This window comes from Peromyscus leucopus, chromosome 23 (genome assembly GCF_004664715.2).
Source record: "Peromyscus leucopus breed LL Stock chromosome 23, UCI_PerLeu_2.1, whole genome shotgun sequence".
Lineage (NCBI taxonomy): Eukaryota > Metazoa > Chordata > Mammalia > Rodentia > Cricetidae > Peromyscus > Peromyscus leucopus.
The window spans coordinates 15,550,944-15,564,144 of NC_051082.1; the positions used below are offsets into that span (position 1 = coordinate 15,550,944).

A 13,201-nucleotide genomic window follows, 5' to 3' on the forward strand; every position below is an offset into this window, starting at 1 on the left:
AGTCCAAGGAAAGGTTAAGGGTGCTTGTGGGTTGCACAAGGACAGCCGTGTGTGTCAAAAAGTTTACGTCGTGGAACTAAAAAGAGCACACCTAACACACACCTAGGGATGGCTGACCATATGGGCAAGAGAGAGAAGCCGGTGTCCCGGATCCGAGGAGCAGAGGGACCACACTTAGGTGTTCATCCCCTGGGGCTGAGTAGAGACCGGGAGGGCTAAGGCAGGCAGTTTACAGGACGTGTGATGACAAGTGAAGGTGTTCACCAAATAAATACTTCAACTCTGGAGTCATCCAAAGGTGCCCCGAGGTGGTTTTTAGACACACATCTCCGGAGTGAGGCTCTTTGCTATTGGTTGCTTGGAATTGACTTTATTAATTTTAGTATTTCCGTGACTGTTAACCAAACAGGCAACTCCTGGAACTTGAAGGCCATCATTAAAAGCTGGCTCTGACTGCCATTATGAATAAACAAACACCACGAGACAGCTCATAGCCACAAATATTTATTGAGTGCCTAGATGCAAGATGGAAGGTGACATGGTCCCTGCTCTCATGGAGCTTACAACTTCACCACTCCAGTGTCTGACCATATTTATAAAACAACTATGACAAGCACTTGCCCGGCCATCAGCAACTGTTTTTCACATTATGGGTCACTGTTACAGCGAAAGTATCCAATGTAAGTAAAATACAATATTACCTCTGAAGTCTCATAGTGAAGGCATGGTAGGTAATGTTCAGCAAATGCAAAGTTATGGCTTGATTCCTCATGTATCTGAGGTCTCCAGTGAAATAAAGGGCAAATCAGACAGGAAAGGGCTTTTAGTGAGGTCCTAAGAGCACTGGACTAGTTTGGCAAGGTATTCAACGTCCACATTGCTCTTGGCAGGGCAGGAAATCATTTCTGGCAAAATCTGTGCAATACCAAGGTTTAGCCAGACTAGCAACATCCAAAAGTGTGCATGACCCATGGATGAATGATCTCTGTTTATGACGTCTACGGGTCTCTACTTGCCACTTACTCTTTTTAAGGTTCTTAAAGACTCACGGCACAAAGTGGCACATTTAAAATTAGTGGAAACTGTTCTCGAGTCTCATAAGACCTAAGACAATGAAGATGTCTGATTTTACTACATATTTGGGTGCAGGTTTCAAAGGACAAGCAGCATTTGGCAAAGCACCTGGCTTTTCTAGGTTAAAAGGGTTCCCTAGTCTCTCGATGCTTGTAAATCCATATAAATCTAAGGCTCAGTAGCAGGCACCTCTTCCAGATAGATGGTCCAACCTCGCTAGAGGTCTGATCACGAAACATTTTAGGGGGAAACTATTTTTGTTAAACTAGCAATAAACTATAATGGAAAAAAGGCCAATATTTATGCTCAATAATTCCCTTCCATCCATTAAGATAAAAATGCTTTCTGAATTTACATTTGATGGGTTAACTTTTTACAGTTTTTAGTCAACCAATAAATAACATACTGGGAAAATTCATTTAAAATCCAAGAAAGCTCTTGATTTTTACCAAAGAGCAAAGACAACACAGACCACCTAACACAAATGTAGTGGCTGGGACAAAACCATCAACTTTAGAAAGAAATCACTGGGTTGGGAAGACAGCTCAGTGGTGGAGTTGTCTAGCATGTGCATGGCCCCCGCATGCCTTTAAAAAAAAAAAAAAAAAAACCACTATCTCCAAGTCCCAGTAACTGGGGAATCTGAAATGTGCTGTCTGGTGCACACTAGCACCGGCAGGCTATCAGCCTCCTATCATTTGGTCTTTAAACTGAGGAAAGCCTGCCTGAGCCAGGGTGTGACCCGGTCTGTCTGGCTCCAAGTCTCCCTTCCCCAGCAGAGGCGCATTATCTAAAGCTAATGCCTCATCTGGAGCCATCCCTAGCTCTAGACTGGCGTGAGAAGGAAGGGGCAGATCTCCACAGCAGGAGAGTTTACTTTCCATATACATTTTAAAAGGCACTTCCCAGAAGCTGCAGACTCACTGAGGTTTTTTATTTTCCTAGCTGCAGCACAACCCAGCACAGAAACAGTAGGCCTCCTTGGAAAGCAGATGCTCTTTAAGACCACCCCCCCACCTTCCCCACTTTTAGGCTAACTTGATTTTTATTCAAGTGTCTATAAGATATGGAATGGGCGGTTACAAGAATTTTCCTTGATGTCTTTCTTCATAGCTATGAAGAATAAAATTTCTTTTTCAAATAAGTAATTGATAGTTTAAATCTATTACACACTTCAAAACCAAAGCATATGCTTTCTGAGAAGCACAGAAGATGTTTTGATGGAACTTAATGCCTTTTTTGGAATAAGCCAATTATAGGCACCTAAGAAGATAACTCCTTGGCAAGATAAAGCTACCACCTCTTCTGAAGTGGCAATTTCCTGCTTCTTGAGAATGTAGTAGACTGTACAATAAAAGGAGAGAACAATGAGCTATACAAAAACACCGTTAGCTTGTTCAAGTTGTCTTGTTTGTTGGTGCTGGGGGAGAACCTGTGCCCTCCTATGCAGGGCACACACTCTACCACTGGGCATATTACACTCCAGCCCATTAGTCCTGCGTGTCACACACAGGGGCACCTAAAAGAATAGTCTATCCCCTTATAAGCTCTAGATACAAGCTGTACAGGAGCTTGATTAAAATTAAAATTAACCTTCTTACTGTAACATAATTTTTTAAAGGCTAAAAGAAAAATCAAGAATAAAGGCACTTGCTTCTGATGATAAGAAATCCTGACTAAGTCTTCAACTGGTTACTGAATGTGAATTCAAAGGTTCAGTCCTACCTGAGAGTCCCCACACATAGAACATTGCCAGGTAAAGCTTTGGTGAGAAAATGTTCAAAGACCACCTGAAACCCTGCGGAGGCACACACACCTTAATGGAACTGCTGGGATGTCTTGGTTCGTGGTAAATATATATGAAGAGCTGTGTACGCAGAAAGGCCTCAGAGGCAAACCAAAATAAAAAACCTGAGCACTGGCCTGGAAATCAACTATGAGAGCTCAGATGAGTCTATCTGCAGACTCTGAGCACAAATATATGGGTGTTGGGTTCGGACTGGTCACCAGAAAGTGAGTGGGTGAGCAGTACAGACACTACCAGCAGTCCCAACACAAACAGGATACTTGCTGCTCCTAGATGGGAACAGCTTCTCCTACCCACACAGTGCTCTTAGAGCGAGCTAGGGACTGCCACCCATGTGGTGGGCTACAGTCCGCAGCAGGACCCTGGGAAAGACACCAGGCTCTATCTGGACACATCCCGTCCTTTATCAGGCACAGTGGTCGGAGTCCAGCCCAGCAGTTACTACAGCAGCTACCGTGCAAGGATTTTTCTTTTCAGCAAGGGCGGAGTGGTAGGTCTGGTGAGGTTAAGGGGGTGGAAATATCTGGACGATGACTTTGGGAGCTAAGCTTTATGGTTACTGGAAACTGGAGCTACCCTGGAAACTGTCCACGTTGTGACACAACTTGAATCCTGGATGACGGGAGGAAAACGCCAGCTCTCCAGCTGCTGCTTCCCATCTCTAATGGTTTTCTCTCCTCACACATGAAAATAGTTTTAGGAAAATCAAACAGGTTACATTTATGTAGTCTTTAAACTAATTTTTTTATGTTTAACTACTTGTTAGGGTGTGAATGTGCCAAAGTGTGTATGTAGACAACTTGCGGGAGTCCTTTCTCTCTCTCACACATGGGTCCTGGAACTCAAAATGGTGCTCAGGCTCAGTGGCAAGGGCTTTTACCTGCTGAGTCGTCCTGCGGCCTGAGTGTCCTACTATTCACTGCAAGGCATGTGTTTCACATAGGAATTGTGTTATCATTTCTAAAAGACTTCTACAGAATCTAAATGCAAATTATACTACAATTTTTTAATATTCAGCATGTTAGTCTATCCTTATGGAAGCTGTTAAGCATTTATTTTAAAAATGAATTATATTTACAATGTAGAACAAGTTTATAAAATTGGTGTGCAAAGTTCACTGTAAAAGGATAACACTATTTCCTTAGCAACAAGCCGCCTCCTGTTTCCATTTCCTTATTGTTGATAGAAATTGAAGACATACGCTATTTAAAAATAATGCTTTTTAAATAGTAAAATATACAAGAGGTTCCTGAGCATAACAAAAATATCTTGAAAATATGTGGCCATTTGAAGTATAAAATACCAAGTGTAAGAATAACATGATTGTAAAACTACTGTTTGAAGTCTTATAAACAGTACAAAAGAGCTTGCCTTTTTCTGAGTGCATAACTGTACATCAGTGCAAACAAAAATGTCTCAAATTTAATGACTACCAATCTCAAAGGTTTGCAGAGCTGCGCAAGACATGAAACTTCTTGAGTGTCATTCGAACTGAACCCAGTTCACGATTGATCCTTTCCAAACGATCTTCCAAGGCTTCCTAGGTAAAGTAACGGGAAAGATGTCATGAGAAGCCACACCAAGTCCTCTGGTCAAAGGCAATTGCTGGTTATAGACCCTTGAGTAGCAGGAGAGCAAGGACAGACATCAAAACAGCAGGCTTTGCTTTCTACAGAAATCATCTTACTGACATTATTTTTCTTTTTGTTCGTTTGTTTTGAGGCAAGGTTTGTCTGTGTAGTCCTGGCTGTCCTGGATCTCTCTCTCTGTAGACCAGGCTGGCCTCGAACTCACAGAGATCTGCCTGGCTCTGCCTCCTGAGTGCTAGGATTTACCACCACTGCCTGGCCAAGATTATTTTTCTTAAACTGAACAATGAATCGGCTTCATGGTCCTTCTAATTAAGCGTGGCACTTTAAGAATCCTTGGTCTGTTTGGCACTTTTGGCATGGAAGAATTCTGCACAGCAGTGCAGCCACAAGCAGGGGTGGTGGTGGTGACCTAAGATCAGTTTTCTGGAGCCTAAATATGCTCTCCACAAGTCACCAGAGAAGGGTGCATACTGGATGCAGCAGTGGCCACGTACACATACTCCAAATAACCTGATAAACATTTCTCCCTTAAAAACACTATCGAAGATGGGCATGGTGGCACACGCCTTTAATCCCAGTACTTGGGAGGCAGAGGCAGGTGGATTGTGAGTTCAAGGCCAGCCTGGTCTACAGAGCGAGATCCAGGACAGCCAGGACTACAATGACAAACTCTGCCTCGAAACAAACAAAAAAAGAAAAGAAAAATATTAGTGAAGACTTGAGGAAAAAGATTTCACAATTACAATGAAGAAGTAGAGTTAATGATACCTGGGATATATATTTATCATTCTAGATCACTTATTCTGTATTGACTCAAAGGGTATCCTGACACAGAACTTGATTCTCCCCCCTTCTCCCAGGACAGGGTTTCTCTGTGTAGCCCTGGCTGTCCTAGAACTGTAGAGCAGGCTAGTCTCTAATTCAAGAGATCCGCCTGCCTGCCTCTGCCTCAGGAGTGCTGGGGTTAAAGGCATGCACCACTACCACTCAGTTTAGAACTTGAAATTTTTATATTTAACAATCTAGTAAAAGGATTGAATGTCCACTGTAGAACACTGAGAAGACAGAGGAGCAAAGGGAAGGACCACCACCTTCTTCCTGTTTCTCTTGCATATATGCATATCCTTTTTAGAAAGGAAAAACCCAGAATGGAACGTTTCAAACACTGTTTCCTTTGAACTTTCTTGGCATATTATAAAGTATCTTCCAACAATATCCTCCTAAATTAATGTACAATATTCCTTCACAAGTAACACGTTTAACCAGGAATCTTGCAGTAGAAATTTAGGTTGCTTCTAATTTGGGACACTATAAATAAGGCCGCAGTACATTTCTTAAACATATCTCTTTGCAGTATCTATAAATACTGCCTTTGCAATCACTGGCAGACAGAAAAAGAAGAAGTGCTTCGGTTCAAAGAAATGCAAAATAAATTCTGCATTCCAGAAAGTCTGGGATGATTTCTCCTTGCATCTTCATGTCTACATTCTATGAATTCTTTTTAAAACAAAGCAAACACCTGATAATTGGACATGGTGGTGCATGCTTCTAGTCCCAGAACTCGTGAAGCTGAGGCAGGAAGCTGACGAATTCAAAGCCAGTCTGGGACTTGTCTCAAAGAATCCCAAAAGAAAAAAAAAAACTTAAAAAACTATTAGCAGTTTATTTTATTTTTCTCTCTTTTTATTAACACTAGTCTCTGTAGGGGATGGAGTAATGGCTCAGCAGTTAAGAGCATTTCCTGCTCTTGCAGAGGACCTGGGTTTAATTCCCAGCACCCACATGTTGGCTCACAATGGGCTGTAACTCTGGTTCCAAGGGATATGATGCCCTCTTCTGGCCTCCTTAAGCACCAGGCACATATGTAGTGCACAGACATATAAGCAGTGAACACACATACATGCAGGCAAAACACTCAGACATATGAAATAATTTCTTAAAGGTTCAAAAATAGATAAAGACAAGTCTTAAATAGTTTGTATCAATGTTGAATTCAATATATGGCTGGTGATGACCTTGAAATTCTGAGCCTGCCTCCATCTCTCAAATACTGGGACCACATATATGTGCATCACCATATCCAACTTTTCGGTTTATTATTACTGTGTGTGTGTGTGTGTGTGTGTGTGTGTGTGTGTGTGTTGTGTGTGTTTACTGGGGACTGAACACTGGGCCCTGCATATACCAGGAAATGTTCTGCCACCACTGAACCACACCTTCAGCCCTTTACACCCGGTTTTGTGTGGTGCTGGGGATGGAACGAGGCCTTCATATAATAGGCAAGTACTCTCCCAACCTAGTTATACCCCCGACCCATTTCATTTTCTGAGACAGAATCTAACAGCCTACCTGGCCTCCAAATCGGGATCCTACTGCCTCAGCCTGCCAAGTGCAGGGACGCCATATGATGTAAGCCTCCATCTCGGCTTCAGTGTGTGAGTCTTAAAGAACAGGATGGGTATTATTTTTATTTGTTTCTTTCTGTACAGCCCTGGCTGTCCTGGAACTCACTTTGTAGACCAGGCTGGTCTCGAACTCACAGAGATCCGCCTGGCTCTGCCTCCCGAGTGCTGGGACAAAAGGCGTGCGCCACCGCCGATCAGCAAAGATGGGCGTTCTTTGTCACTGGCGCTGGAGATAAAAGCCAGCACCTTGTGCATGCTACACAAGAAACGCCCGCAGTGCTACTCCAGAGTGGGGTTGGCCATTTTACAACTCCGGGACCAGTTTAATTTTTTCACTATGTACATCCTCAATCCCTTTTTTGCTGCCACTTACCTTCTTAGTGAAGCAACATACACATGAAGAGAAACTAACGCCCTTTCAGAAGTCTCGTAAGAACAGAGCAGTGATGCTCAGTATATAAAACACACTAAGGATTCCATACTGATTTAGAATTTGGAAGTATTGCCACATTTTCCCTGCAGGTTTTCTATGTTGAGTCCTTTAAATTATCCAATAAAAAGTTCAGAACCAGGGATGGTGAGAGGGCTGAGTAGTAAGATTACTTGCCACCAACGCTCACAACCTGAGTTTGACCCCTGAGATCCAAGAAAAGATGGAAAGAAAAACCAACTCCTTGGACCTCCACATATGGTGCATGGCATGTGCACACCCCACCAACAACATAGACACATTTATACACAATAAGTAAAGTCAGTTTGAAAATTTCATGGATGTGAGGATGATCTAAGCATGTGTCTCCTTCCTCCCTCAATGGCTCTATGTGCAGCCCTTCCAAAACTGCACATTTACTCAGGGGACAACCCTCTCCAAATAGAGAAGGACCAGTGTCCCATTGAGACTGTGAGCAGCTGAGGTTCCCCTGCCATAACCTCCCAGTAAGCTCTCAAAAGCAATTTGGTTAGAACTCTGGAGAGATGGCGCAGAGGTTAAGAGCGCTGCCATGTGGGTGCTGGGAACTGAATTGACCTCCACAGACACCCGGCACTTATGTGGTGCACATATATATAAAACAGAAAAATGCACACAGGCCACATCACCTGGCCATCTGCTGCTGAATATGGAATGGCATCTCTCTAGCTGGCTTTCCAACCTCTGCGGTCCTTCCATTTGCAAAGCACACCTGTTCCCAGGTGCTTACTAGATGGAAAGGGGTTCAGAAGTCATTAACAGATGGTGGTGGAGGGGGACAGACAATCAGACAAGGAGGCAGCACTTACTGGGCAACGTAAAATCTGTTGCAGGCATTCTGCTGTGTGGAGGGTAGAGCCCCATGTGGAACACCTAGCATGCCCACGGCCCTGAGCTTTGTCACCAGCATCTTACCAAACAAACAAAAGGTATGCTGTTTGCTACCATGAACATCCTTTTCTTGGGTTCTCTCTCCTCCTCTCCTCTCTCTCCTCTCTCTCTCTCTCTCTCTCTTTTTTTTTTTTTTTTTTTTTCTCTCTCTCTCTCTCTCTCTCTCTCTCTCTCTCTCTCTCTCTCTGAGACAGGGTTTCTCTTTGTAGCTCTGTCTGTCCTTGAACTCACTCTGTAGCCCAGGCTGACCTCAAACTCAGAGATCCGCCTGCCTCTGCCTCCTGAGTGCTGGGATTAAAGGCGTGTGCTACCTCTGCCCAGCTAGAACACCATTTTCTTCAAGTCTTAAGGCAAAAGTTAATTTTATTCCTGACAGCAAACACGCAGTTATGAATTAACTATACTCATCAAAATCTGACTGCTGCTTCAGTAGTTGTGGTGGTCTGAATGAGAACGGCCCCATAAGCTCATACATTTGAGCACTTGGTCCCCAGTCGGTGGAACTGTTTGGAAAGGATCAGGAGGCGTGGCCTTGTTGGAGGAGGTGTGTCATGGACAACAGGAGCCATGAAGCTGCAAAAGCTTCTTGCCATCCCCACTGCACTCTCTACTTCCGGTTTAGTGCTTGAGAGCGCTCTCAGCTGCTGCTCCAGCCGCTGCTCCAGCCGCTGCTCCAGCCGCTGCTCCAGCCGCCTACCTTTCACTTTGCCATCACAGACTCTAACACACTGAACTGTAAGCCCAAATGGCTGCTTCCTTCTCTAAGGTGCCTTGGTTGTGGTTTTTATCACAACACTAGAAAAATAACTAACACAGTGGGCCACGCCCTCAGGTGCTTCTTAGAGCACTCATCTGTCCAGCCTCCAAGGCAGCTCCAGCTAAGCCGTCTCACCTGATTTAGTCTTGTTTGTAAAGTGATTCTTCCTCCAGGAGAAGGCATCCGGCTTAATGCTGCCTCAATCTGTTAAAGAGAGAAAGTATTCAAATAAAACAAAAAAATTTCTAATTACTGGCAGTGAGCTTTCTGACACAGAAGAGAAAGAAAAGATTTCAGCTTAGCATTTTCTTGTCCATCTTGGCTTAACGTAAGTTCCCTCCGTTCTCAGTTAACAACAACAGTGTGGCTGAAGGACATTTCCAGCGTAGTTCTGGTGCCCCATGTACCATACCCAAGGCTAATTCCCTATGACGAGTCCGACACGACGATGTCCTTTGTGGCACTTTAATTAAGAATGGCTCGCACAGGCTTATATTTGGATGCTTAGTCATTAGCAATGGCAGCACTTGGGAAGGACTAGGAGGTGTGGCCTTGGTGGAGGGAGTTGTGTCACCAGGGATGGGCTTTGTGGTTTCAAAAGCCCAAGCCAAGCCCAGGGCTGCTCTTCCTACTGCCACGGATGCAGATGTAGAACTCTCAGCTACTTCTCCAGCACCTTGCCTGCCTGCACGCTGCCCCTGCCATGACGATAATGGGCCAAACCTCTGGAATCATAAAAAAAGCCCCAGTTGTTTTCTTTATAAGAGTTGCCTTGGTCATGGCGTCTCTTCACAGCAACTGTACAGTGACTAAGACACACTTCCTTTTTTTACTTTTTTTCTCTCAGTGGTTTGTTTTGGAGACAGGGTCACACCATTATAGCCCAAGCTGGCTTGCAACTTACGATTCTCCTGCCTCAGCCTCAGACACATGCTACCACATCTAGCTCAGTAATTCCCTTCTGACTACTCCCTAGATATAAGCATTAGGTTCAGAAAAAGATTTATTTTTTAAATTTTGTTTGTTTTACCTGGTCTTTTTCTTTTGTGAGTTCATCAAAGAACCGCTCCGTTTCTGCTAGGGTCCTAATTTTTGCTGTATACTCAAAATCGTTACTCTGTGGTGCTGCTGACCCCGGCTTGCACTGCTCCAGGCTAGCCGATTTACTCTTCTCCCAGGCTTGTCTCACGGGCACTTTCCTCACTCCATTTGGCAAGGATTCAGGACAAGAGCTATGAGTAACAGGGCTGTCACTGGCTTTCTCTGAATACTTTTTTTCTGTCAGAAAAGAAAGAAATTTCTTATATCTTACTAATTTTTCTAATAGATTGAATACATATTAAAATCTTGCTCAATCTCACTTCTTAAAAGGAACAGCTATATGGCCTAAAACATAATAAAAGAAGAAGCATCCTTTCTTTCTTCCCCCAGGCCAGTTTCTCAAGACAGTCTCACACTAATCCAGGCTGAGTCCAAAATGGCCTCGAAGTCACAGAAGCCATAGCAATCCCCTGCTGAAGCCAACTGCATGCTGGGATAAAAGATGTGAGTCACCACCCCCAGTTGAATATTTACAGTTAACATTATTAGGACCTACCCAAGTGACTTCATATACCTTATAAATTTATCCTAGGCTTAAAGTTTTTCAGTGAAAATTGCCCACCCTGAGCAGCTTTATCAGCTACACTGTAAGAGGGAGCCGTAGAGCATCGTCCTGGTGATGTTAATCAGCATCCTACGCCTCCGTTTCCCAACCTGCCCAAGAACACTCATATAGCAAGCTCAGGCAGAGGTGTTCTTCAGAGCCTTGCAAAGACACCAGAATCTTGGAAAACAAATGCCTCTAACTAGTAAGTAATTTTTAGGAAAAGATACCTTCCGAGTCATCTAGAGAAAGAAACTGGAGCTGTTTCCTTGGATTGGTTCGTTGTACCGTGGACACAGGAACAGTATCTAAATCATCCAAAAGGATATCAAATCTAGTGAATGAAGCAAGTTACTTGTGAGAAAAATATGAAGTGAGTTTTCCTATCTCACTAGAGAGCTGAACTGGCACCCCAGGAACTTACACAGTAGCATTTTCTTTTTTTCTTTTTCTTTTGTTTTTCGAGACAGAATTTCTGTGTATCTATGGCTGATCTCGAACTCACACAGAGATCCACCTGCCTCTGTCTCCAGTGCTGGGATTAAAGGTGTGGGCCGCCACCACCTGGCTGTCACATATTTTCTTAAAAGAAAGCTAGTTCAATTTCAGAACTGAAATTGAAAGTGTCTTTCCTGACACAAAGTTCTATTTCCACATTAGAAACTTAGAGCACTGGCTGTCATACCTCATCTGATCTCCCTAAGAAGCTTCTGGAACAGGCAGGGGAGGCGCTCAGAAGGGGAAAGTAAGGCTCACTGTGCTGAGGCCACTGAGTCTAGAACCAGGAGGCGAAGTCCTTCCTAGTCCATCACTCACTGCTAGCCTACTTCAGGAGTAGGTCCACTGCATCTAGCCAGCCGTCACTTGTCACACCCCCCCCACTGTCTGACACCAAATGTCTCTGTATCACACCTAGTCAGAAGCACAAAGAACCTCTTCTACATCGGAAAGCTGATAAACGCTGAGTCAGCATTGAAGATCTAGGAGTAGCCAGTTTCCATAGTTAAAAACTATTTTCGCCTGGCAGTGGTGGCGCACACCTTTAATCCCAGCACTCAAGAGGCAGAAGCAGGCGGATCTCTTGAGAGTTCAAGGCCAGTCCTGGTCTACAGAGAGAATTCTAGGACAGCCAGAACTACACAGAGAAACCATGTCTCAAACATACCTATTTTCATATATTATAATACTTTATGTTTCATATGATGTTTACATCAATTACCTAATGCCACAGAGTCCCAGTGACAACTGAAAAATCAGTAATAGCTAAAGCCATATTGATGGCTCAAAATCAATAACGGGACCAGTAGGATGGCTCAGGAGGTAAAGGGACCTTCCTCCAAACCTGATGCCCTGAGTTCAATACCTGAGCCCATATGTCGGAAGGAGAAAAATCAATTCCCACAAGTTGTCCTCTGACGTGCACACATGCACCAAGGCACACATGCTCACACATGCACACACACACATGTAAACAATAAATAAAATGCTTTGAAAACCAATCACTTTTTTTTTTTAATTCTACAACTTTACAGAACTTACCGAATTGGACTGCTTTCATTTTTACTAAGTAGATGACTAAATCCTGGGGACAAATTTTCTTTAGGGGACCGTTTAGGACTATAAGCCACAGTCACTGGTGTTAACATAATCTCTCTTTTTGCTAAAGAAGAAAACAAAGAAGAAATATGATTTTTGTCTTTATGTGTGCTGGCAGAACTTATTCCTAATTTTAAAGATAATGAAATTTGCTGAGTGGTGGTGGCGCACGCTTTAATCCCAGCACTCGGGAGGCACAGGCAGATGGATCTCTGTAAATTTGAGGCCAGCCTGATCTATAGACCAAGACAGCCAGGGCTAATCAGAGAAACTCTGTCTCGAAAAACCAAGAAAAAGAAAAAAAACGAGAAAAGCAAGACATTCCATAGAAGACTTGACGGTACTGAAGAGGACAAAGTGAAAACAAACAAACCGTCACTCTAACGTCTACAGGCAATCCCTGCTGACGCTTTAGTACCAGACTACAGTATCAGCACTGGAGCTCAAAACTGGTTTTGCAAGATTTTAGAAGTCAAGTGGAAATAAGAAATGCCAGTGCAGTGGTGACTGCTGCTCCTCAGTGGGTGGGAAAGTGGACACGGAAAGTCAACGCTGAAGCTTTAGAACAGCCTGGAACTGTGGGGAGGAAAAGCTGGCGAAGACAGATACAGATCAGATATGGAAGAGGCTTCTTCTCCCACCTCTGCAAACTGTCTCAATTTGTGCTCAACAGAGATCAAAGTGCTCTAACTTTCAAAAGCAACTTCTTATGGTACTAAGGACCCCATCCATGCTAGGCCAGGGCTCCACCACTAAGCTGCATCCCAAACCCTTTTCACTTTTGATTGTAAGGCAGAGTCTTTCTTGCCAAGCTGCGGGCTAGCCTTGAACTCACACAGTAGCTCAGGCAGGCCTTGAACCTTGATCTTTAGCCTCCCAGGTAGCTGGGATGACAGACCTCCACCACAGGCTTGGCATAAAATGAGGTTTCTTAGCTTATGTTTGTCCTATCTGTGCACTCAAAC

At 43.8% G+C, this 13,201-nt stretch overlaps 1 protein-coding gene across 8 annotated transcripts in view; it reads right to left on the bottom strand.

The window, feature by feature from the left end:
• Positions 1–488: 488 nt before the first annotated feature.
• The window catches only part of Mphosph9 (M-phase phosphoprotein 9), a 62,357-nt gene continuing 49,644 nt past the window's right edge, over positions 489–13,201 (bottom strand). For 5 of the 8 annotated variants that reach the window (XM_028885803.2, XM_028885804.2, XM_028885801.2 and 2 more), the window contains 5 exons: positions 12,180–12,300; positions 10,871–10,974; positions 10,026–10,273; positions 9,131–9,199; positions 489–4,421 (listed from right to left, as the gene is read on the bottom strand). In XM_028885803.2, coding sequence (XP_028741636.1) covers positions 4,320–4,421; positions 9,131–9,199; positions 10,026–10,273; positions 10,871–10,974; positions 12,180–12,300 — 644 coding nt within the window. In that variant the 3' untranslated portion in view covers positions 489–4,319. Of the gene's footprint in view, positions 4,422–6,576; positions 6,915–9,130; positions 9,200–10,025; positions 10,274–10,870; positions 10,975–12,179; positions 12,301–13,201 lie in introns of those variants that run through there. The other 3 variants (XM_037198738.1, XM_037198739.1, XM_028885806.2) reach the window with 3 other exon arrangements.